Here is a 26,928-nt window from a genome sequence, read left to right on the forward strand (position 1 = left end):
ATATACAAACAAATCAGAATCTGTCTGAATTGGGTTTGTTTTTACAGCGGCATCGACAAGTGGTGGAGGAATCTCAAAGGCTGACAGAACTTATGAAGAGGTGTGTTTTGTTCCAGTTAATACTTTTAATCAATACATGAACTTCTCTAGCAATGTTAACTCTAAATTGTGTTTTAGTGGAATAGATTCAGATCTTCTCGCAGAAGAGCAGACAGACTCAGGTGTGGATGGGGATAGTGGGGAAGATGAAGCATCTTCACGACTTTGGGTGGATCAGTTCTCACCACAGCACTACACTGATCTGCTGAGTGATGATGTGAGTCAAGAGCTGTGTTTTTCTCCACTTATATTTATGAGCATTCTAGGATATTGCATTAAAGAAATAACACCAAGATGCGCAAAAACATTTGGTCAATCGCATACATTTTTATTTAATAAAAAAGGTAATGCATATAAACTATGATAAAGTAAATTCATTTATGTGTGTTCTGCAAAATCCTTAGCAAAAGTCCATCCTAGACCTGGCTTCCAAAAGCAAGAAAACATGACAATATCTAATACTGTGTGTTATCTTCTGCTTTGACTGAGGGACAACTAACTTTCTATGGAGTTAAATATTATGAATATAATGAGTAAAAAAAAAACTTTATTATTTATATACCATACTCGTTTCTTGCTTTATTTGCATATATTTTATGTTAGATTTGAATTTTTACTTTAAATGGATTCATAGATGTGCTGTTTATTCAAAACCCGTTCTGGTTTATTGGTAACCATCAGTTTTGTTATTTTTTACATTGTCTCTGTATTCCTGTAGTTTACTAATCGCTGTCTGCTGAAATGGCTGAAGCTCTGGGACACTGTGGTCTTCGGGCGAGAGAGGAAAAGTCGTCCCGTCCCTGTAGAGGCCAGATCAAATTTTACAAACGCTCAAAATCAAAACCAGGCCCAACGTTTCAAAACCAAGTCTCAAATGACAGAAGAGATACTAGAGGCTGAGCTAGACCAGTACAAAAGACCGAAATTTAAGGTTAGTGCAATTGCGCAATTACAATGTTGTTAAATTTGTTTTCGATTATTCGATTTGTAATATATATTTTTTTAGATTTTATAATATTTTCATTTATTCATTTAATATTTGTGTCTGCTTCCCCTCTATTTTTTGAGAAAAAAATGAATGAAAAATAAATAAAAAAATAATAAAATTATATATATATATATATATATATATATATATATATATATATATATATATATATATATATATATATATATATATATATATATATATATATAATTTTTTAAAAGATTTTAAAGATTATTTTTTAAAAAGAAAATGACAAAATAAAAATTAAAATAGAGTTAATCATTTCTGATGTAAATTGTTTTTGTATTGTCTAAAATAATATAATTATCTGAAACCATTGTACCTTTTTATCTTTTTATTTTGTGCAAAAAATATTTTTATTGTTTATTTAGGAAGTAATAGCATCACTTTTAGTTTCAGAAAAGTACTGAAATTAATGCTAATATGTTACATAGATTATAGTAAAAATAATGTAGCTAAATAATGTGGTTCTTACTTTGTGTGTTTGTGTGTGTGTTTCAGAGAAGTAGTGAGTTTAATGCTAGTTTATATTAAAAATGGTGCAGCTAAATGTATTTCTTACTTTTTTTATATTTAGTGTGTGTACATTATTCTCCACAGGTAGCGCTATTATCAGGTCCTCCTGGACTGGGGAAAACCACACTAGCACACATTATTGCAAAGCATGCTGGTTACAATGTAGTAGAAATCAATGCTAGGTAAGTGGATACAAGCTCTGATGGTAATCTTGAAACAGAAGTATGTACTATAATATTAATGTAATATAATCTCTTCTCAGTGATGACCGTAGTGCAGAGCTCTTTCAGAAACGCATTGATACTGCCACACAGATGAAGTCTGTTCTGGGAGCCAATGAAAAGCCCAACTGCCTTATCATAGATGAAATCGATGGAGCTCCTGCTGTAAGATCGACCCTCTGTCTTGTTTACTGTTAATTATTTTTACTCGTAGTTGGTTCTGACACTTTTGTTTTTCCTCATTGGTTCAGGCTGCCATTAATATCTTATTGGCCACCCTGAACCGGAAGGACAGCAAGGATGGAGAGGAAACAGGAGTCAATGCCTTGAAAAAGAAAAAGAAAAAGCAATCTGTGCTGCTTAGACCAATCATCTGCATCTGCAATGATCTGTAAGTCTTCGGATATTTGAGTTGAATTTAAAATAACTTAAAAAAAAAAAAAAAGTCGAATGAACTTCAGGAAACGTACAGACACTAAAGAAATGCACGAAATATATGCTGAAACTGGAAATTCAGAATTCACTGGCCAAATTATTTTTATTTATTTTATTTTTTAATTAGATTTGTACGATTTTTAAAAATACATTTTACCTAGACACAAAAATTACAAATTTTCAGATGATAAAGAAAATGAAATAAAATATTGTAATTAATCACTTGATTAATTAAATGTGTTTAATAATCATTGCTCAATTACAAGAAATTTAATTAAATTGTTCATAAGCCACTTTTTATATAAAAAATTATGTCATATTTCTATTACATTTTTGGTAAATAAGACATCTCTATAATATTTATTACAATTTTAAATTAAATTTTATGCACATTCAATAAAAAAATGTAATATATTCAGTAAAATTACTTTTAAAGGATAAAGGATAAAGGCATTGAGTGGCTTACCTTGTTCAAGTTGATTTCAGACCAAAACTGAAAACTGTTGTTTCAGCCCAATGAACTTGGTTAAACATTTAGTTGTGTTTAACCATCACAATTTAGCATTAGAATTCTATTTAAATTCTGCACGTTCAAATAGCAGTCTTGTATTTGTTTTAAAAAAAGTATAAAAATTATAGGTGGGCATAGATAAATTTTTTTAATCTAGATTAATCTTGGAATTAATCTAGATTAACATAGATTAAAATGACTCATTTTAATTCTGCCGAAGGCATTGAGAATATGTGTGCTACCCAAATAATAAGTCTTTAAGGAACGGGTTTCTCAAGCCAGGTGGCGCATTAGACCAGGGGCTCATCTCCTGTTTCCAAAATGCATCATTTACTGCTTAAGAAACTGTTCTACTATGATAATTGGTAATGAAAATAAATGATGTTCAATAAGTTCTACTTGTGTTTACTAACTGTTTATTTAGGTAAACATGAATTTTGAACTGTAGGCCTACATAAGCTCCAAACAGCGAATTATTATTATTATTTTTTGATCACCTTAATTGAGTCATAACTGAACTAAACAGAAATGAAATTAAGATATGTGGAGTATGCTTATATTAGTGGCATTATTGAAGTAAACACTGTAATCTGTAAACAATGTCATGGAGGACTTTTCGCCATATTTTCCGACAAGATCCACACACTCGGGTGTCAGTAAAGGACCACACACGCACACACACACACATAGCAAAATGTGGAGGTTTTTTTTCTTTCCATTTGGTGTGTGTTATTAAATTTCGTAACACTCTCACCAGTCCTTACTCCTTATTTGTGTCTAATACCCCAGTTTGTCACAGGGCATGAATGAAATTATCAAAAGTTAAAGTGAAACTCCAGAACTGCAGTTAAAGTCAGGCATCTTGCTGATTTGATTAAGAAGGGCACTTTTTTGTCAGACACCTCACCACTCAGGTATATATCTGCACTAAAATATCAAGGTAAAAGTCATCATAGCTTGCGTAAAATAGACCCAGCTCCCAACCCAACTTTGAGAATAGATTTGAGAATAGATTAATAGAGATAGATTTTTAAGAATAGAGATATTTTTTATTGTGCGTTAAGTGTCTCGTGTTAACACAACACTTTAACGCCGATAACAGTACCACCGCTAAAAAATATAAAAATTTCCTGTTTTTGTACTTTTCATCAGATATGTTCCAGCTCTAAGGCCACTGAGACAGCAAGCTTTCCTGCTGGTCTTTCCTCAGACTCTGCCATCACGCTTGGCTCAAAGATTAGCAGAGGTGACAGACACACACACACACACACATTCACACAATGATTTCATAAACTCATGAATGGTGACAAGCTTTTGTTTCTGTGTGTAGATCAGCAGGCGTCAGGGAATGAAAGCAGATACAGGCACTCTGATGGCCCTGTGTGAGAAAACTGACAATGACATCCGTTCTTGCATCAACACATTACAGGTGAGAGAGATAACTGGTGCTTTAAAATATTTCACAGTTAAAACACGGGTTTGCTCATGCTATCTGTGTGCAGTTTTTACACAGTCGTGGACAGAAGCACTTGGACCAGCGCAGTGTCAGCTCCATGTGTGTGGGATTGAAAGACCAAAACAAGGGACTTTTCTCAGTTTGGCAGGAGATCTTTCAGCTTCCTCGACTGAAAAGGTACACAACTGTCACATGCTTTTACACTCTGCAGTCTGCCCTGCGACGCTTTTCAGTTTGAGAAATTAATAAATAGTCATAATAAGGTCATGCTATTAAAATACTGTTTCAAAAAAGAATCTTATATTTTTGAACTTGTTGGTTTTTATAAGTTCTTATTGGAAAGACATAATTACATTATTTGCATTTATGTTTTTACGAAATAATTTGTCATACTGGTTAACAAAATATCTACATATATCCACCTATTCAAGAAACAATATACGCAACCTCTCTATTAGGGTTGGGCCGATAGACGATGCCATCGTCAATGGCCGATGGCCTACAAACACCACGATGCTGAGCCGGCCACGCAATCCTCCGCCCCGCCCCCTTTGCAAATCCACTCACGAAAAATACACAATCAGGCCCTGTTTACACTAATAGGTCTTAGTTTTTAAATGGCATTTTAGAATGAAAACGATCTACATCCACGCTGGCGTTTAGTATTTCTGTGTAGCCCTCCTTCCACACTACCGCTAATAATGCACATCACGTGACCACACACACACACACATTTACACATAGGCACACACACAGATGCATACACACTGTCATGCGCTCCAGACAGCGGGTTCAGGCAGTCAGCGGGTCAGTAGACTGCTTCAATCTTTCACTTTCACACTTGTACTTAGTAATTTTAGCGAACACCTCGGATACTGTTGGCTGGTTCCTGTTGGTTGTGCACCTTTTTTACCGACGCCATTATAACGACGCAGATCACTCTGCCTATTCACGCCTTCACGCGTGCCGCTGAAAAAGTGATTGACAGGTGGTAATTATGTGTGTAACTCATCTTTATTCATTTACTCTATGATTTGTTTATGGGTAAAACAAAGACCATGCGGGTCAGTTAGTTAAAACGGTAGGCTACAAATAATTATGAATTATGAATATCATTATGAATTAGTTAATTATTCAGAATTAATTCACCACCGCCTATGATGACACCATCGTCCATTGCGATGTTTCATATTACACATCGTACGATGCCTAATTGGTCGACATCGCCCAACCCTACTCTCTATGTACATATTTGATGCAGAGACCAAAATGCCATTATAGCACTGCCCTTTATGCAATTCATTAATTAATTTGCAATGCATATGCATCCTAAAATAAATCCCATTTTCTTTGTTGCAAAAGAAGACTTTTGTCTAGATTTTTGGTATAACCAGAAAATAATTGAAGAAATAAGTATGATGTTATTTGTCATGTTGGTAATTTTTGTGCTTTATTTGACTGTTATATTCTCTATTCATTATGGTGCTGTTCAATTCATAATGGTGTTGTGATTTAGGAAGCGGATTGGTGGAGATCCTTTTAGTGGTTATGATGAGTTGGGACCTAAAGAGGGTGCACAAAGACTTCAGCACATCTTACATTTGGTCTCATCTACTGGAGAACATGAGAAACTCACTCAGGTAAATATACTGACATGCTCTCTGGGCTGTAGTTAAAGAATAATGAACATTGCTCTTGGACAGTAGCCCAACAAAAATCATAGATTCTTTTTTAATTTGCAGAAGCAATTTCAGTTCAATTCAAGTTTATTAGTGCTTTTCACAGCATTTGTTGTTTCAAAGCAGCTTTACAAAAGGTGCACATTGTTGTATTATAATCAAAATCAGTAAATAATCGACTTAATATTTCATATTAGTGACTCTAATTTAGCTTCTCTAATTTAACAAAGTAATTTTGACACTTAAAGGCAATCTATATACATAAACACAGTCCAAAACATTAGAGGTGAAAACATACATTTACACCGAAAGCGACATGAGCGTCAAAGTAGCTGGAAGTCATTCATTTTCAATTAGAGCTGGCGGAGGTAAGCGGCAAGGAGCAGCGCGGCGCGTCTTCGCCGATGTTGGCATTGAGGAGAGTTGAAATCAAGTTAACTCTATAGTAATAAGCTACGACGCGGTTCAGCTGCAAGCAATCGGAATGAAGTCCACCGCTTGAGAGGAGTTCAGAGAACACAGACCTGTGAACTTTGGTTTCCACCACAGTTGTTTACAAAGGTTTAATTATTATTGTCGCCAGATTTTTAATTATTTGCAATGTTTTCTTACAGGAACATACATTAAATAAGTTACTGGCGAGTCACAAATGTGCATTAATGTTATATATACTTATCTTTAAAAAAGCGAAAATCTCATGCAACAGTACAAAACAGTATTGCTGCTTCAGGATATTTCAGACATATGGACATATTGGATAATTAAGTGGAGCAAATCCACACCACATGCAACTTGATCTTCCATTATTAAATGAATTTGATAAAAAGTGTGCATCATTTTCACGCTAAAAAGCATGTTTTATGCAGGAATGAAACTGATATGCTGCAACGGCCCCTTTAAATAAGAGATCAGTGTAGCGAATTCTGACGCTCTCGCCACCGTAGCTGAAGACAGACAGCGTTGTCGCCAGGGCGGCCAGAGTGACCTTGGACATTCTCACCGCCTTCAGTGTAAACGCACAGAAACAGATCGGTCACACTTTACAATAAGGTTAATTAATTAATGTTTACTAATGCATTTACTAACATGAACAAACAATAAACAATGCATTTATTACTGTATTTGTTCATATTAGTTAACGTTAGTTAATGAAAATAAAGTAGTTCATTGTTAGTTCATGTTAACTCATGGTGCTTTAACTAATGTTTACAAGCATGGACTTGGATGTTAATAATGCATTAGTAAATGTTCAATTATGATTAATAAATGCTGTACATGTGTTGTTCATGATTAGTTCATGTTAGTAAATGCATTAACTAATGAACCTTATTGTAAAGTGTTACCAACGGATCACAACCAGCAGTTCGAAACGCATGTGACCTGCGAATTAATACATTTTCTTTACTTTCAAATTAATTCTGAATTTGTCACAATGCAGAGATCTCACGTCATTCAAATCATTTATGAAAGCATTTAGGCCTTCCTATAAAATATAATTATGACAGAAGTCGTAGGTTATTCAGTATGTGGTGGGTTTATTAAAGGTGTTTTCTGTCACTACTCGTTTAGCCTGCATTAATGCATTCAGTGTAAGCTGCACGATTAATCATTAAAAGATTGGGATCTCAACTCCCACGCATCATAAATTATAAATTATGTTAATTTTGTAAATTTGTGTTTAAAAAAAGCAAAACTCAAGAAACAGATTCAGTTTTTAGTCTTTTGAGTTAATTATGAAGTTACAAACAGTCAAATAACACAGAAGTACTGGGATAACAGTTTATAGTTTAGATAAAAGCTCTAATGCTTATGGTAAAGTTAAAAATCGCTGTCATATGCATTTAACTTGATGCTCAAAAATGAAAGTTGAAGGCAGCAATTACATTATTTAACCAATAGGTGACCATCAAAGATATGCCACTGAATAATTCTTCAAAAATGACACATCTTGCAATAAAACATGAAGTTTTATAAGTGAATAACTGAATCATTTATTGAAAATTGGACTAGAAAATAAATATGGGTTGTATAAATTACAATGCTAGATTTCTACATTTAGCGTTATCAGCAACAGTAGTAGTAACAGTGAATTTTTCATAGTACTGAATATTTTACCAATTACATTTATTCAGCTGATTATTTCTTTTTCATTTTACTTTATGAAACCAAAAGTTTCTTGCAGTACTGTTTTTGTAATAAATGAAAAAAAAAATTAATTTGTCGTCTCCCCTTTTTGGCTAATCCGAAAATGGTCCAATCCGTGACACAAAAACCATAATGTGATCCGAACCGTGAGATATATGATCTGTCACACCACTACAAAACATGCAGATTTGATGCAGATTCCAAACTATATATTATATTAGGTTATGGTAGTAAGAAGTAAATAAATAAATTATACATATTTAATCATAAAACCTTTTTAATGATGTGTATAATAGTCATGCAAAAAAGTAGGACACCCTGCGAAATGCCAATTTTTCCACATCAGGACACAAAAATTATCTTTGGCAGGACTTCAAATGTGGAAAATGAAACCTCAGATGAATAGAAAAAAAAAGCATAGACACAAATAAATCAAGCTCTACTAATCAAATGTCTTAACTGATCAGCAGCAGAAGTTTCAGAGGTTTGTTGCTTTGTAGACTTCGTATGTAATCATATATTTATATTTTATCTAGTTTTTCTTGATTATCATTGTTATTATTGTAGCTATTGTATTTTTATATTGTGTTATTGCATGTCTGCAGCAATATGGTGATGCCCATAAATAATTCCCTTTCAATAAAGTTTACTACTTCTATAGTTTTTTATTATGTCCTGTTAGGGAAAACCATGTGTCCTAAAGGGTGTCCTAAAGCTTTCACATGACTGTATATGTAAAACTAATGATGCATCTTAATGCATTTGCAAAATCTTCGCAGTTTAATTGATTTATTGTTTTTATTTGAAGTATTCCTTCAAGGTAATAACAGACCCAAAATGCATTGTTAGAGTTCTATATCTATGCAAATGTGTCTGGTGTTTCATCTGAAAGTATTCTTTCTCTCTGTTCTGTAGGGCCTCTATGACAACTTCCTAAGCATGAAGCTGAAGGATCCTGGGATGTTGGGTGTTTGCTCGGGTCTTGACTGGCTGTGTTTCTCAGACTTGCTGAATGAGTGTGTGTTGCATGGACAGAACTATTCGCTTATGCGCTACTTCCCCTTCCTGCCCGCTGCCTTTCACCAGCTGTACGCCGCCACCTCTGTCCCGCGCATCAATTATCCACACAGCCACTATGAGGTGAGAGAGGATGCAATAAACATCAAGAGCACACAATGTCTGTCCGCATTTATCCTTAATATACTAATGACCTGACGTTCCCTTTCAACAAATGAAAACTCTCTGTCCCAGTTACACACTTCAGCATAATGCCTCAAAGCACACCCTTGTACAGTATGTCTCCATTTACTATCATCATATTGAGGATTTACTAAGCATTTAAGTGTTGTGTTGGAAGTATTTGATGATTATACAGAAAATTTACTTGCAGATTTGATGAAAATTGACATTTTTTGAAAGTTAATATTTAATAAGTGTGTATTTAATTAATTATATATATATATATATATATATATATATATATATATATATATATATATATATATATAATTATTTATATGTGTGTGTGTGTGTGTGTGTGTGTGTGTGTGTGTGTGTGTGTGTGTGTGTGTGTGTGTGTGTGTGTGTGTGTGTATGTATATATATATATATATATATATATTTATTGTTTGTTTGTTTGTTTGTTTGTTTACTTGTTTGTTTGTTTGCTTGTAGCTTTACAGAACATTTCCATTTCAAAGATAGCCTTGAACTTGCAGTTCATGAATGAATTAGAGTTTCCAAATTAACGTTAAAGAGCTAATGTGCTTCATCTAATGTTTTTTGATCAGCAAATAAACATGTTAATATGATTATTTTTGAAGGATTATGTGACACTGAAGACTGGAATAATGAGGCTAACTAAGTAATGTAAGACAGAATGAATCAAAATATTAAATATGTTAAATATTAATAGTTAAATATGAGTTACTATACTATACTAGACTATACTATACTGCTATACTATACGGAGAACACCCTTTGAAATGTAGCATTTTAAACAATATCTCAATGAAAACAGAAACAATTTCCAAAATGTTGACTAGTCTAAGTTTAATATAACATCTGCGATCTATAATCTATAATCAAGGCAGTTTACCAAAACCAGTCCTTATACTACAATAGGTTTATGAACTCCTATTTTTGCATGGATAAGACAAAAAGTCAAAGAATAAAGAAGTTAATGAAGCAAAAAAAAGAAAAACAAGCTAAATATTCTAGAAAGAGAAAATATTGAACCATCATAATCATTTTGACTGTAAATTATTTTCATGTTGGGCGACACGGTGGCTCAGTGGTTAGCACTGTCACCTCACAGCAAGAAGGTCACTGGTTCAAGTCTCGGCAGGACCAGTTGGCATTTCTGTGTGGATTTTGCCATTTTTTGGTTTCCCCATAGTCCAAAGACATGTGCTATAGGAGAATTGAATAAACTAAATTGGTGCGTGCGTGTGTGTGCGTGTGTGTGTGTGCGTGTGTGTGTGTGCGTGTGCGTGTGCGTGTGTGTGTGTGTGTGTGTGTGTGTGTGTGTGTGTGTGTGTGTGGATGAGTGTGTGTGTGTGTGTGTGGATGAGTGTCTATGGACGTTTCCCAATATTGGGTTGCAGCTGGAAGGGCATCCGCTGTGTAAAACATATGCTGCATAAGTTGGCGGTTCATGGGAACCATGATGAGTAAAGGGACTAAGTCAAAGGAAAATGAATGAATTATTTTTATGATTGAGATATTATATTAGATATTGAGATATGCTAGTATCTGGTGTACAAACATGTCTTAATGAAGTGATTTTAACAATTATTTATACATTTATAATGAAAGTATTAATAGATGGAGCCTTATATTTGTTTCTAGGCCTTTACCAAAACTCAGCACATCAGGAACGCCCTGCTCGCCATGTTGAACGACATCCCACCTGCCATACAGAGCCGTGTTTGCATGAGCTCTCTCTGTCTGGACATCCTCAGCCTTCTGCTGGAGCTCATCTCCCCCAAACTGAGACCGGTGAGTGACTGTAAAAACTGAAGTAACAGTAAAACAATTACAACTGGTTAATAGACATTTTCAAACTTTACACATGTATATTAGTCCCCCTCAATTCACAACAACTCCTTGAAATTTCACAATATTCAGACAAGAAATGTAAAACAGAAGAATAAAACAAACAAATATGTATTTTGTTGCGTTTCATTATGATTGATGATGTTCCTACAATTTATTTTGTAATTTAAGCCATTATGCATTAAGAGGTCATTTACACAACTCGTTTTTCCATTCCAGTGTGCAACTGTCCCCTTTGTTTTTCTTCGTCAATGTGCTTGACAGACATGTTTGACCATTTCGTTTACATCCCAGGTGTTTTGCAGAGCCTCATATGAACACTGCATTTTTAAGATGCCGTGTCAAGTTAATAGAACTTTGACTTTTCACAAAGCACCACTCAAATCAGAAGTAGAGGTGGGGCAAACATTGCAAACTTTTATTGACACATGTTCAGTTTGAATGTCCCCTTAACTACATCGACATTTCACCACAAATTCCAACTCGATAAATAAATAAAAATGATGTTTTCACATACGCAGACATAGGCTAGAGGAAGGGTGGGCAATTAATTTTTTTAAGGTGCCACATTAGACTCTGGGGTGGTTTTAGAGGGCCAGACCAATACATTTAATTTGTTTATATAAAAAAAACATTATGTGAAATCTTTCAGTAAACATTCATTAAAAACTGTAAAAGTTTAAGAAGGAATTAATTTACACAAAAAGTATTTTAAACACCAGCATCACAAAAGCAACTTTCTATAAATGTCATGGGGTTGTTTGTTTGATTGATCCACAGCCATGTCACCCTGCAGCCCAAGACCGGTTACTCACTGAAGCTAAGCAGGGCTGAGCCTGGTCAGTACCTGGATGGGAGACCACTAGGGAACACTAGGTTGCTGTTGGAAGTGGTGCTAGTGAGGCCAGCAGGGGGCGCTCAACCTGTGGTCTGTGTGAGTCCTAATGCCCCAGTAAAAGTGAAGGTGACACTACACTGTCAGTGGGTGCCGTCTTTCGGATGAGACGTTAAACCGAGGTCCTGACTCTCTGTGGTCATTAAAAAATCCCATGGCACTTCTCGTGAAAGAGCAGGGGTGTAACCCCGGTGTCCTGGCCAAAGTCCCTCTATCGGCCCTTACGATCATGGCCTCCCAATCATCCCCTTCCACCGAATTGGCTCTATCACTGTCTCTCCACTCCACCAATAGCTGGTGTGTGGTGAGCGCACTGGCGCCGTTGTCCTGTGGCAGCCGTCGCATCATCCAAGTGGATGCTGCACACTGGTGGTGGTGTGAAGAGACCCCCCCTCATGATTGTGAAGCGCTTTGGGTGTACGGCCATACACAATAAATGCGCTATATAAATACACATTGATTGCTTCACCTTAGTTCATTTTTATTTATTTATTCATTAATTTAAATATTTTTTTAAAGATGATGATGATGATGATGAAAAGCCTTTATTTGTCACATACACTTACATGCAGCGAAATTGGACCCAATTATCAAACATTGTTATCAAAGTTCCAAATAGGTAGATATCTTCAACATCCTCCAGAGACAGAGCGGCCAGGCACAACGTGCCTCTTCTCCCACCCGTCCATCATTTATCCAGCTGCAAACGTCCCCGCAGGACAGGTGGTTTCCCCCGAACCCAGACTTCTCTCTTTTATGTTCAGTGAGAGAATTCCAGCCATTGCTGGGCTGAACAAGTGCACTTAAGTCAGGTTGGATGTGAGGTGGATATGTGATGTAATGATCATCACTGAAAGAGGATCTATCTGCATTTGTTAAATTGTTAATCTGAGGTAATTAGTCTACCTTTATTACTATGTAATTCCATACAAAATGTGTAGCTGCCTGTTAGTTCCTGTCACATGACTCGTGGTTTGCTTGCAGCACTCTGAAATGTTTTGATTTGATGTTTTCGAACTCACAGCATCTAGAAAAGGAGAGTTGACATGTGCATCCCTTCCTATTTGCACGCTGAGTCTGTGCATCTCCATTTGAAATAATGAAACTGAGCATTTAAAAGACGCTATACATTAAAGTCCCCTTTCGTTGACTGGCATTATCAGACCTGCACATTACAAGGCCCTGTTTGCGGTTGTATTTAAATTATTAAATACTTCAGGCTGTCTGAACAAAGAAGTCCAGTGGGCTGTATTGTGAGTGAGTAGATGCTGAGGAACGTTTTGGGTGAGCTACCCACTTAAGCAGCACATTCGTTTACAACATTGATAATAAATGAAATCCACTTTTGACATCACAGAAGAAAATCACAATTAAAAATGTAATTGTTCACAATGTTACTGTTTTTACTGTATTAATTAACTGTGTCTCTCATGCAGGTGAACCCTCAGCTTTACAGCACCAGGGAGAAGCAGCAGCTCTATGACCTGATCGACACAATGATCAACTACAACCTGACCTACAGACAGGACCGAACGCCAGAGGGACAGTACACTTATGTGCTGGAGCCGTGAGTACATGCGCATACATGAGCAACATCATCTTGATCTGCAGAGTCATTCAACACAATGTTTTTATTTTGAGACAGAGAGCTTCATGCTTTCCTGTTATGCAACTCAGACTTCATTACAGGAATAAACTCCAACACTCGCACACACTGAGTCACACTATGTGTTCACCCGTCCATCACGATTTATGGGAGATTAGGCTGCGGCTGCAGATTATAGTCTCTCCCTCTGTTTCTCGTCTAATTTTTCTGTTATTTTCTGTCTGCTCTGGCATTTCTCTCTGTTGAGAACTTGGAGTTTTTGTGTTGCATGCCTTTGAAAGTCATGCATGGATTCACATGTTTATCACTCAAGAATTATAAAAAAAAATCCTGCAATCCTCTCTGGCTTACTGAGACTGAGTCCTAGCACTCACACTGATTGATGAAGTGATGCTGAAAATGTTCACAATCGAGCCTTCAATGCCCACCGGTGGAGTCTGTTTGGTGGAACTGAAGATGGATGGAAACCAGGATTAAGGCGATAAAGGCAGAAACCATTTGTGTCGTTGGATGGGTTTTCAGACGATGAGCTCACACTGGAAGTGAGGAAGAGCATCATCACTCTACATCATGTATGTTTACCTCTTATTCATTTTTTTAGTTGAACCTTGCAATAAGGTTTCATTAATGTTGATGTGTTTACTAACATGCACAATATGTTTATTACAGTATTTATTCATCTTTGTTAATGTGAGTTATTGAAAATAAAGTCATTTGTTAGTTCTTGTTAACTCGCAGTGCATTAGCTAATGTCAACAAGCATAGCATTGGATGTTTATTAATGCAATAGAAGATGTTGAATTAATGCTGTACAATTATTATTTATTGTTTGTTCATCTTAGTAAATATATGAACTAATGGGACATTATTGTGAAGTGTAACCCATTTATCTTGTTTTGTATAAAAGTTTTCCCATGAATGATCGTTAGTTGTAGATTTTCTCAAAAAAAGAAAATTAAGGTTAAGTACCTTATGCTTATAGGAAATACTGATATAATGTGCAGATATATATATATATATATATATATATATATATATATATATATATATATATATATATATATATATATATATTATTATTATTATTATTATTGCTGATTTATTTCTTATTGATTTCATTTAAAAAATATATTTATTTATTTATTTTTAAGTTTAAAATGTGTATTTTTAAATGTAACATTTTGTTAAAAAATTTAAAGCATTTATAGATCAGATATATAGATATTTCACACATCTTTATTGCAATATTTGATCACTTTAATGCATTCTTGCCAACAAAGTATGCTTAGTAAAGATAAAATAATAACTTATTTATATATGTTAATACATGCAGGTGAGAATTTATCTTATGTTTTTTATTTTCACAGATGTTATTTGAAACATTAAATACATTCTTAAAGGATTAGTTCACCCAAAAATGAATGTTGTCATTAATTACTCACCCTCATGTCCTTTTAAACCCCTGAGCCCTTATTCATCTACAGAATACACAGTAATATATTTTAGATCAATCAGAGAGCTCCCTCATCCTCCGTAGACTGCAATGGTCCCAAGTAGGCATGGCGTGATAACCGGTTTCAAGGTTTACCATGATTTGGAAAAGTCAAGGTTTGAAAACACACAAAATAGTTTGTACACTGTTTCTACAGTGTATTTAAGTTTTTAATGTGTTTTTACGACTATTTTATTTAGTTTTTTAGGGCAACGGTATCTTCACATCAAAAGCTATTGGTCTGGCCACGATTCAGCAAACGTCTGAAAAACAAATCGCCTATAAATCAACATCCATGCATGCTATAGAGCTGAGCAGTGCAATGGCTTTATGTCCAAAAAAAGAAAGATCTCCTAAGACATAAATAAATAAGTGTTTTTGAAAACAGTGAAGACTGCTGACGTTTAGTCTGACGTTTACTGTTCCAAAATATTTAAAATGCTTATTAAAATAAAACTTATTGTGTTCAAAGGGGAAAAAAATTTTGTTTTTACCCTGACATTTATAAATAGAACATATTTTACAGCAGTAATCACGATACAGTCAAACTGTGAAACCATGATATTTTTATCAAAGGTTATCATATTGTCAGAATCTTACACCAACCCATGCCTAGACCTGAGATGTTCAAAGTCAAGGAATGAAAGACATTCTCAAAACAGTTCATGTTACTTTAGTGGTTCAGCTGTATTATAATGAAACTCCCAAGAACAATTTATGTGCAAAAAATGTGTTGTTTAGATCAGGGTGTGCGTGTACTATGGGTGGTACAACATACTGTTATTAGACTCAGCAGTGCAACATGCAAACGTGGTATTGGCTGTAGCATGATATCGTGCAAAACACATTGGCGAACGCAATTGTTTATAATTGTTTTGACTAATCTTTTACATTGCATTCATAATGTTTCCTGTGTGTACAAAATTATGTTTGCTGATATAACTCATTAATTAGTAATTTTTTAACTTATTTAATTAAATATGCTAAATGTAATCGCATGCGAGTATTATTATCTGTAAAATTCCAATAGTTATTTTGTGATTATTATTATTTTTTTTTTGCATGATGCCTTTTCAGAATCTGTTTTGTACTGATTCATTAAAACACAGTTCAAAGTTCTGCTTTTTGCAAGCTAAAATCATCTTTTTATTATTTTTGTTAAGCTTGTCAATGTAGTGGATATTACATCCAATTAATTATTATATCATCTAGTCCTACTTTATCTAGATTAAATAAGGAAACACCAGAGTTTGTTTGTCATCCTTATGTTTGTTGTGTGTGTGTGTTGTTGCAGAGTCATGCAGCAGTCGTTCCTGCAGGCGCGCTGTGAGGAGACGCTGGTCACCTCTGATTGGGGGATTCCTCTGCTGGTTGCCCTGCTGTTGCTTCTGCTGGTGTACGCTTTCCTATATCTTCCCGCCATTTCCTATCGAGCTCTACTCCAACAAGCGCTGGACAACCACACTGAAGCCATGACTGTGGATAACGACAAGATGCCCTGAAGATCACAGCTAAATGGTGCACGATTATAGAAGCAAAATGCATTTTGATTGCATCATCCAGATATGAGGAGAAATGTCTCAAATGATGCTGTTTTTGTTCCTTAATGTCCTATTTTGAAAGTCAAGACTGTGATGTTCAATCATTTCCAGTACACAGCAAGCTTTTCCATATAAAAGTTTCTGTCTCTCTCTCTCTCTCTGTTTTTTTTTTAACAACAAGCAGCATATGAGACATGATGAAGAAGAGATCACTTTGGAAATAAACTTTCATCACCTTTCCTGCCCTCTCAAAGGAAGAATAGTATTGACTTTAACATGAAACGGCAGTAATATATGGAAAAAAACCCACACAGAATAATGAACTGCTCCACATTTCTTTGACAGAAAGTTCTCCAGCTGTTGTGGGGAAATGACTGTGTGTTTGACTCAACTAATCCCGCATCAAGAGTTTCATCTGCTTGTGTGTGTTGCACATATTGGTGCATTTCAGGTTTATTCCTGGAACAGTGTTTTGACTTCTTAGTAAGAGGGATTATTTCACTCACCTGCTTTCAACTCTCATCTAATCTTCTGATTCTTCTCATTTGAGTCTCTTCTTTTAGATTCTCTTTGGCAATAATTCTATGGTGTTTTGTAAATGTTATTGGTATAATCATATAGGGCTGGGCGATATTGCAAAAATAATCATCACGATATCTTGTTTCATATCATTCAATATCGATAATTATTGAATATTTTTTATTACATTCAGCAATATTAGTATTTTTTTTGTTGATTTAACCTCTTTACTTTAATTTACCATCAGTACTGAGGCATTATTAGGCATAATTTGGTTTTAATAGTCAAAAACAAAAATATTTAAACAAAATATCTCTTAAACAAGTGTTAAAGAGGCTCTTAAACTTGATAAGTAAAATGTTACAAAGTGTGCAGTGGTAAAGCGTAAATACTGAACAATCAAAGCAAACTTTAAGGTTGATCAACATTTGTAAAATGTGAAAAATAATGACACCGTAAACCTCAAACTCTGTAAACAAAACAAATTATGATAATCAAATCTGAGCTTTCAAGTAAAGGAACCGACCATCATTATTTATACACATATTGCAACATTACTAATGTGCTCACGCATTCAAAAAACTTAAGATGTTTTTCAACTAGCATCATGTGTGCGGTGCTTGCACAACATGTGCGCATCACTCCTATATGCGCATCGGGCAAGTCGCGCGACTCCATTGGAAATGTCAAACTTACACCCTAGGCTTATTGGCATTGCTTCCATGTTGCGCGCTTATTAGCCACATTTCAATACAACTAGAGCGCTTTATACTGAAACTTCATACCAGATTTTTTTTTAGCGATGATGACGATGTTTGGTCAATAAATATTGATACAGATTTTATCATCCAGCTCTATGATCATATTTTAATGTTTTTAGTTATTGAATGTACAAGAGGTACATTACTGACCGTTGATGTTTATTTTGACAGTAATATTGAAGATGTGGTGAATTATCCTGGTTTACCTCCTCGGAGACAGTTAACCTATCAGGTGAAGCAGCTCATCGCCAGGGAGACGGAACTGGAGAGGATGAGGAGAGTAGAGAGAGCACAGCAGAGTCGAAACCCACAGAAAGTAAGAATTACACACACACACACACACTCATAGAGAGAGAGAGAGAGAGAGAGAGAGAGAGAGAGAGAGAGAACATAGCATAATCAAAACTTACAGTAAGTAAGGCATGCGCACACACAAATAAATGCATTTACAAGCAGAACAATACTATAAAGTTGATACAATACTATAAAGCATCTGAAAAAAATCTGTATAAATGATTTTATATGATATAGCATTATAATATGGATTTGTTTAATTAACATAGTACATAATGTAGTACTTAAGCTAAATAAGTAATATTAGATTTTAATAAATTATTAAGATGTTTTTAAAACTTCAAGTCGCTATTAAACTGTAAAAAAATAAAATGGTGCTAAAATGTCTATTTATTTAGAGACAGTTTATTATTTTTATTATATCAGTTTACATTGAGGTGGATTTGTTAATATTAGTTAACTACTTTAGTAATGTGTACAAGTGATGAAAAATACTCCTAAAGCATTCATTATTCTTAGTTAATCTTCATTTCGAGATGTAGTAATAACTGAATACTCTAATAAATTGAATTTCATTGTTTATGCATTAAAGTTAACTAATAGACATTATTGTAAAACTTAATGCTTTTGTACTGTAAAAGTCTACCATTTAAAACATAGTATCTGCTATATTAAATTATATGAGTGTCAATACATGGACATTTAAATGCTTTTAGATTAGAAAGAATATTTATTAGTTATTCTGAAATACAGAATTAAATGTTTCATAGGTTTTAGTCTATTTAATTTAGTTTGTTTTCTGAGGTTCTGTTTATGCTTTTGTCTAAACAGAATTATCATTATTTCTAAGTTATTATTCGTCCTGTGTTTAGATGGAGACCGTAAATAAGAATCAAGAAGAAAAGAAAACCGAAGTGAAGAAACAGACAAGCAGGAACCATCAACAGAGGCTGGAGAACATCGTAAAACAGACTGTGGTGGAGACCAGGGTAAAACACTTATGTTAAACCATATTAAATCCTTTGGATCTGTCCTAAACGATCTCTGCAGCCCCAGAAATCCTCCCATTTTTAGGCTTTAATTACACTTGCCGGTTTTAATTCAGTTGTGCATTTGCTGTTAGTGTGGTTCATTTGAATTCATCTGAATGCTGATATTCTAATATTTGTATACAACCAAACAACTGAACCCTGTAAACATGGGCCTCTGTCCACTTCACAATGTTATCTAGTATGGTTTTAATCAACCATGGACATCTAAATTAAGTAAAGACGTCTAAAGTAATCAAAAACTGGATTTGACAATAAAAAAAAGCTCAGAATGGTACAAGCATACCTGATTTGCATGTCATGAATGCTATGTTGAGCATTGTGGCTGTCGGAAACCATTAGTTTTCCAGCAGATCTTCATTTTTTTGTGTGCAGTAGGGAAATTTCTGATGCTGTTTGGACTTCTTTTACATATTTTGTAAGATTGTATGAGCTCTCAACTGATAAAATTCACTTTTTCTGTATGCATATGCAACAAGCATCTTTAGTCGAGCAAACAGCATTGTTTTTTTGCTTTGTTTGTTTTTTGGTTGGTTGGTTGTTGTTTTTTTAAGTTTTATTAGCAAATATGCCATACCATTTTTTATGTATGTATCTTTAGGTTGGGTTCAAAAGGGGATCTATTATGCCCCTTTTTACAAGATGTAAAATAAGTCTCTGATAACCCTTGAGTGTGTGTATGTGAAGCTCAAAATAGCACACATGTAATGCTTTATAACTGCCCCTTTCATGCTTTGATTCAAAATGTTATTTTGACGACTGTCGCTTTAAATTTAAATGAGATTGTGCTCTTTTTCAAAAGAAGGCGGAGCTACAAATGCCTATGTGTCAGCATAGCTGCAAATTCAAAAACCAGACTAATGTCTTATGCTAATGAACGAGAGTTGATCACTAGTGGGCGGGGCTTTCCCCCACTGATGACATGTACAAAGGGTTTTTTTATTGAGTGTGATTACAAAAAAAAAATTGTACCAATAGAAGCTGGTTATATTCACACACTTCTGACACACTTTGCTTAAACCCCCTATAAAAGTGAGTTTTGCATCATAGGTCCCCTTTAAAAATGATAGTGTGAAGCTAAACAAATCAGGAATTGTTTTGTTATTTGGTCCACACTAGACAAACCAAAAAACAAACTGTGAACACAACTTTAAATTGTATTTAAGTCCAGTCCATCATGTATTTCCATAGCAAATTCAGTGCTGAGATTGTGGATTTACAGCTTCACTCTGGCATTGTGTAACATTTGTCAGTTTTACATTTTTTGCAGACAAAGTTTGCAAATGTTGGCTTTAGATTATTGATTAAATTCAAGATGCCAAAAATGAACCTAATGCCCTTAAATAATTTAGTTTGTTCCTAATGTGAATAAAAAAACGCTGCTTTTGCACTGAACTTAGCAAATTGACCTCTTTATCCATTTTACACTGATTCTGTGCCACCATTTAATCTAATTGACCTCACACTGACTCTGTTTACATATGCTTGACTTATGCTTCATAATAATCCAACATTAATTGGGTTAATAGTGGATCAGGGTCAAAGTGCTTTCACACGTGAATGCTTGCTTATTTATTCTTTTCACGTTTACAGCCCGAATTGGACTTTTTTGGACGAGCCATTGTACCCAAGGAGAAGCCTGTGGTCACTGCTACAAGTATGTTGATTTTTATATACACTCACCGGCCACTTTATTAGGTACACCTGTCCATCTGCTCGTTATAATATCTAATATCTTAACGCAATATCTAATCACATGGCATCAACTCAATGATTTTTCTGCATGTGGACATGATCAAGACGATCTGCTGCAGTTTAAACCAAGCATCAAAAAGGTGATATAAGTGACTGAACGTGGCATGGTTGTTTGTGTCAGACTGGCTGGTCTGAGTATTTCAGAAACTGCAGATCTACTGGGATTTTCATGCACAACCATCTCTATAGTTTACAGAGAATTGTCAGAAAAAGAGAAAATATCCATTGAGTGGCAGTTCTGTGGGCGCAAATGCCTTGTTAATGCCAGCGGTCAGAGGAGAATGGTCAGACTGGTTCTAGCAAATAGAAAGGCAACAGTAACTCAAATAAGCACTCGTTACAGCTGAGGTATGCAGAAGAGCATCTCTGAACAGACAACACATCACACCTTGAGGCAGATGGGCTACAGCTGCAGAAGACCTGCTGGGTGCCACTCCCGTCAGCTAAGAAGGTAACTGTGCCTACAGTTTCCACAGGCTCACCAAAATTGGAAAATAGAAGATTGGAAAAACGTTGCCTGGTCTGAAGAGTCTTGATTTCTGCTGCGACATTCGGATGGTAGGGTCAGAATTTGGCATCAACAACATGAAAACATTGGTCCATCGTGCCTTGTATCAATGGTTTAGGCTGGTGGTGGTGGTTTAATGGTGAGGCGGATATTTTCTTGGCTTACATTGGGCCCATTAGTACCAATTGAGCATCGTGTCAACGCCCTAGCCTACCTGAGTATTGTTGCTCGCCATGTCAACCCTTTATGACCACAGTGTACATATCTTCTGATGGCTACTACAGCAGAATAACGCACCATGTCATAAAGCATGAATCATCTCAGACTGGTTACTTGAACATGAAAATGAATTTACTGTACTCAAATGGCCTCCACAGTCACCAGAACTAAATCCAATAGAGCACCTTTGGGATGTGGTGGAATGGGAGATTTGCATCATGAATATGCAGCCGATAAATCTACATCAACTGCATGATGCTATCATGTCAACATGGACCAAAATCTCTAAGGAATATTTCCAGTACCTTGTTGAAACTATGCCACGAAGGATTACGACAGTTCTGAAGGCAAAAGAGGGACTTACCCTGGTACTAGTAAGGTGTACCTAATAAAGTGGCTGGTGGGTGTGCATGTATACTTTACCGTACAGTAAATGGCAGTATGTTTGTTCAGTATAATGCTAATTATGAGCTGATGTGGTTTCTCTCTGCAGGTGAAGATGGCAAAGTGAGTGGCGTGCTGAACATTGGTAAAGCTGTGGGAAACAGCGACGTCTGGTTTCGTTTTAATGAAGGTGTGTCCAATGCAGTGCGCAGAAACGTTTACATTCGAGAGTTGCTGTAAACTGATCTGGAGAAAGGATGAAGTACATGTCAATCTGTAAAAATCTAAAATGTTCTGAATAGTTAAACAAAACAGTCATCTAAATTGTTTGAAAAAGGAAAAAACACCACTGGTTCCTCATTTTCTTTTTATTGTGCTGTTGTATAGTTGTCTTACACTTTTATAAATACATGTTTTCACTGAGAAACATTCGCTTTCTTATTATCATGAGAGTAAACAACAAAGCAGATTCACTGACAATGAGTTCATTTGCATCTTAATCATATTCAAAGTCAGCCTGTGTAAGAGGGCGGAGCCACTTCTGCTGCCATAGGGATGATTGACAGCTCTTGTGCTAGAGTATTACACATTTGCTCGACTCCACCCACGGGTTGTCCTTCATGGCATCTGGATTCACAAATGGATCCTCTGTCATTTTCTCCTCCATCCATTTAATTAACCTGAAAATAAATGCATTAGTGGAACAACTAAAAAATGCGCTACTAAGCTTTAATCTATCAGTAATCTATCTTTATATATTTTATTTGCTTTACTAAACTTTGGACTTCAAAATCTGATTTGATTGTTATATGGATATGTTTGAACATTGTGATAATTTGTTTTTAGTAATTATTATTATTTTATTTAATTATACATATAAATACTTATAAATATCGACTGACAGAAATGATTTAAATACAGCTACTATTTATACATGCAGTTTTGTGTATGTGAGACTCACTCTGGAACAGAGACGGATGTGTTGACTCTGTTATACTTGAGCTGTTGCTTCAGGCTTTCCACATGATTCTTCAGCTGATCTTCATCCAGCTCATCCATCTAAATCACCAACCATCATTTTATTCTTATTTCAACATCTCAAAGCTAAACTATCTATAAATAATAGCTAGAATATAATTAATCAATCACAATTGATCTATAAAATATCTGTATAATTTCAGCCTACCGTGAATTCGTTGTTATGTCGCTCAGAAATGAAGTGTCGGTATTGTCAATAGCTCCTGTGTGAATAGCTTGAGTGCGTTATGCCACTTGTGCACACAGAGATTTAAACACACACCTGACACTGAGGTTTAGGAGCATTCAAACTGCTTTGTTACTCAAATTTTCAGTCGACATCATAAGATGTAATAGGAGAGATGAGTAGCTCGCCGGCCTCATTGCACGTCTATGTAAAACACATGCAAATTAAATGTTAATAATGCTTTTTGGCCTCACCTAGTCTTTGCCAGGGAGAATCGGTTTAAGAGTAAATGCTGCAGACTACTGTTGAGACTGCTTTAAGATACACAACTTACTTGAAAACTTCTATATATGCTCTTTCAGTCAAAGTCATAGTCTGTGTATATGATGATGTCATTCTAAAATGCGGAAGTGCGCCTGTTTTCACGATTGTTTTAGAACTTCCGATTGAGTCGCCTGTGAGAGAAATGACTAGGAATAATAAACGGCAGAAAACGGCCAAACTAATTGCTCTACAAACAAATGTTTGCATTACTATACAGACCAAGTAGAATAATATAATAAGAAAATATCAGTTTGCGACATCAAGCAGCGTAACGAGCAGTTTTTAACCTCTAAAAATAAATGGAAGTGAATGAGAGCGGAAGTCTTCAGCCTAAAAGATTCAAATGGCTGCGCCCGCTTGTCGGCAAAGAATAAGGTGAATACAGCAGTGGAAATAAGTATTGAACATGTCATGTTTTTTTCCTTTAAATAATATTTCTGAAGGAGCTGTTGACTGAACCAGATTTTGGTAAAAACCCAAACAATACAAACATAACAATAAAATAAAACATAAAAATCTGAACAATGAGTTCTGTGTAATAACAATGACAGAAGGAGAAAATGCTGAACTACTGAAATGTATTTAATACTTCATATAAAACTTCAACGGAGTGTAAAAATCTTTATTGTTCTGTGGGTCTCGTCTATCAAATCTGATATTTATGTTGTATTTTCAATTGGATTCGAGTCAGGTGATTGGCTGAACCATTCTACAGCTTGATTTTTCTTTCTCTGAAAGCATTAGAGAGTTTCTTTGGCTGTGTTTTGGATCATTCAGGGTGTCCATGGCGTCTTAAAAATTATTGAAAATTGATACATCAATTTAGAGGAATTTAAGGCCCTTAAAAAGTATCAAAGGCTATTTTACAAGGCATTAAATTTGGTATCGGTTTGCTAAATTTTACCAGAATTAAATCATTGAATATTGGGATGTTGTGCAGTTTATCAAATAAAAAAAATCCTGTTAGATTTGGCATCACACTGCTTTGTTTATTGCAGTAACCAGGGAAACACTGTTTTTCCTGCTGCTGTAAAGGCGCCACCTGCTGGATTAACATTTTTAATCTGTATATAAATACAGTTTTAGTTTAGGATTCATTTCTTGCAATCAGTGTTTAGTAAATATGCTGCAAGTTAAAATGTCCACAATGTTACTGGTTGGAAGCCTGAATTGGTGATGAGATCTTAAATTGTATGCATAGAGTCTTATAAAAAGTCTTAAAAGGTATTGAATTTTAATCTCCGATTCCTGTATACCATCATTGTCTTGCTGAAATCTTTACCCTTGGTTTATCTTCATCATCCTGATAATGATGTTGCACTAAAGCAGCGAAAATGTATTTGCACTAAGGAAAAGCAGAGGGTTGCAGAAAAACTGCTGAGAGATTTCAGTTGCTGTCTGGGCTTTCACTGCCTTTCTAAACCTCCCTTTCTTCATGTGTTCAATGCTTTTTCCCTGGTGTCTTTTCATCTTAATACACAAAACTTTGTAAACTAATTAGATTTGTTTTCTTTGCATATTTAGATTTCTTTGGTTGTTATCCACATTCAGTATAAATTTTAAGCCAACAGCACCTTTAGAAATAGGTTTTTTGGAAAAAATGGTGTGGTGTTCAATACTTATTTTCCCCGCTGTATATTATAATTCATCTGGTATTATATAATAAAGTAGAAAACTTTTTTTTTAAATTATGACTGACAATATTTTCGATATTTATATTATCAATATTCGTATTAAATGTCTGCCAAAACAACTAGCGACAATCATTTCTTCTTGAAGAAACAATTCCTGGTGACTTTAACCTTTGCTATTTGCTTAAAAGTGAAGTCACTTGTCTGTTAATGAGATTAGGAAGTGCTACGAGTGAGCAGTGTTGTTTGTTGCTAAGTCTGTCTAAACCCTGCCCCTTAAGCTACTTATAGTAACACAGCAAATATATCTTTGAGTCGTGCGTGCACTTAGGAGGAAAAGAGAGGCTTAATGTGATCATGCAGACAGCAATGAATTGTGGGAGGATGGAGATCATCTTTTATTCAGAGTTAGATCAATAAACATTTTGGGTACTTGGTATTGGGTAAAACTGGAAGTGTACAAATCCCTTTTTAAAGAAACTGCGTTACAAATTAAAAACACAATCTTGTTGCATCGTAAGCTTGACCTCTGGATGGTCTTACAGTTAAATGTAGATATAATTATCATACAATTCCTATTCAGCTTCAAATCAGATGATGTATTCATTTCACTGTTAATCAGTTGCCTGAACTTGACAAGTCAAGCACAGATTCTGTCATGGTTTGCTGCCAAATGTGTCCAGAACTTCTAAAATTCCACAAGAATACTGAGAGGCCAGTGGATCAACATCATGCATAGCTTATATTTGGCTTGTATATATAAAAAAATAAATAAATGAATGCATGCAAGGAATGCATTACCTTGGAATTGAACCCATGACCTTGCTTGTATTAGCTCCCTTCCCTACTGTTGCAAACCGATCATTAGCCAATATCCATGTCCATTAAAATAAAGAAGTGTTGGTTTCCAATGACTCAATCTAAAACACACCAGTAGCAGCGTGAAAACTGGCTATAATAATGGTGGGAATTACATTTACGCCTAATTTTCTGCAAGTAATAAATTGTTTAGCATGTATCAGCCATAAGGCACCTAGCTGGTTCAGTCTCGGACATTGCAGGACCCACATCAGTCGACCACTACTCAACTCCCACGTTTAAGTCACAAGTAACTGTTAGATGCTCTTCTGACTGATTTTATCCACCCTTCCCAAAACGGTCGCTCCGGCAGCATTTTCCACCCCTCGCAACCATTCCGAACACTTCAGCAGGATGCTCTGATCCACACCTTGCTCTTCATCTTCCTCATACTCCACGTCGTCGTATCGGTGACGCTCGTTGAGAAGAGAGATCTTCACCAATGGGATATTGGATCGAAAACTTGTCTTGGCCGCTAGACGGTCTTTAGGTTGCAGGGATGTTGAGTTGTTTCGACTTGCGCGGAGCTGCTTCTCACGGTTGCGTCTCTGCAGGAGCAAAGTGGCCTCGGGAGTCAAGTTGAGAGAGAAGTTTGATTCGCTATTCAATCCGTGGCTTGATCCGGAGGAGGCTGGAGGACTGGAAGGCTCCATTGGGATGCTTGTTGCTGAAACGCTAATAGGAAGCCTTTTCTTGCTTGAGGTGTTGGTTGTAGAGATCGGGATGCCTGAAGTACTTTTAGAGGAACTTGTTGGACCTG

At 35.5% G+C, this 26,928-nt stretch overlaps 2 protein-coding genes across 4 annotated transcripts in view; one reads left to right on the forward strand and one right to left on the reverse strand.

The window, feature by feature from the left end:
* Nucleotides 1-22,628, forward strand: part of chtf18 (CTF18, chromosome transmission fidelity factor 18 homolog (S. cerevisiae)) — a 29,186-nt gene extending 6,558 nt beyond the window's left edge. The window contains exons 6-22 of one of the 2 annotated variants that reach the window (NM_001110102.4): nt 48-100; nt 178-316; nt 818-1,030; nt 1,709-1,806; nt 1,887-2,010; nt 2,097-2,236; nt 3,944-4,037; nt 4,122-4,220; nt 4,294-4,424; nt 5,764-5,887; nt 8,987-9,211; nt 10,922-11,071; nt 13,460-13,590; nt 18,114-18,258; nt 19,109-19,225; nt 20,879-20,942; nt 22,261-22,628. In NM_001110102.4, the coding sequence (NP_001103572.3) occupies nt 48-100; nt 178-316; nt 818-1,030; nt 1,709-1,806; nt 1,887-2,010; nt 2,097-2,236; nt 3,944-4,037; nt 4,122-4,220; nt 4,294-4,424; nt 5,764-5,887; nt 8,987-9,211; nt 10,922-11,071; nt 13,460-13,590; nt 18,114-18,258; nt 19,109-19,225; nt 20,879-20,942; nt 22,261-22,391 (2,178 nt within the window). In that variant the 3' untranslated portion in view covers nt 22,392-22,628. Of the gene's footprint in view, nt 1-47; nt 101-177; nt 317-817; nt 1,031-1,708; nt 1,807-1,886; nt 2,011-2,096; nt 2,237-3,943; nt 4,038-4,121; nt 4,221-4,293; nt 4,425-5,763; nt 5,888-8,986; nt 9,212-10,921; nt 11,072-13,459; nt 14,202-16,415; nt 16,812-18,113; nt 18,259-19,108; nt 19,226-20,878; nt 20,943-22,260 lie in introns of those variants that run through there. The other variant, XR_015475762.1, reaches the window with a different exon arrangement.
* Nucleotides 22,503-23,441, reverse strand: gng13a (guanine nucleotide binding protein (G protein), gamma 13a). Of its 2 annotated transcripts, none has more exon segments than NM_001198746.1 (3): nt 22,503-22,831; nt 23,113-23,210; nt 23,338-23,441. In NM_001198746.1, coding segments are annotated over 2 exon segments (204 nt in total). In that variant the 5' UTR covers nt 23,338-23,441; the 3' UTR covers nt 22,503-22,725.
* Between the last annotated feature and the right edge of the window lie 3,487 nt (nt 23,442-26,928).

The sequence above is a fragment of the Danio rerio genome, chromosome 1 (genome assembly GCF_052040795.2).
Source record: "Danio rerio strain M-AB ecotype USA chromosome 1, GRCz13ab, whole genome shotgun sequence".
Lineage (NCBI taxonomy): Eukaryota > Metazoa > Chordata > Actinopteri > Cypriniformes > Danionidae > Danio > Danio rerio.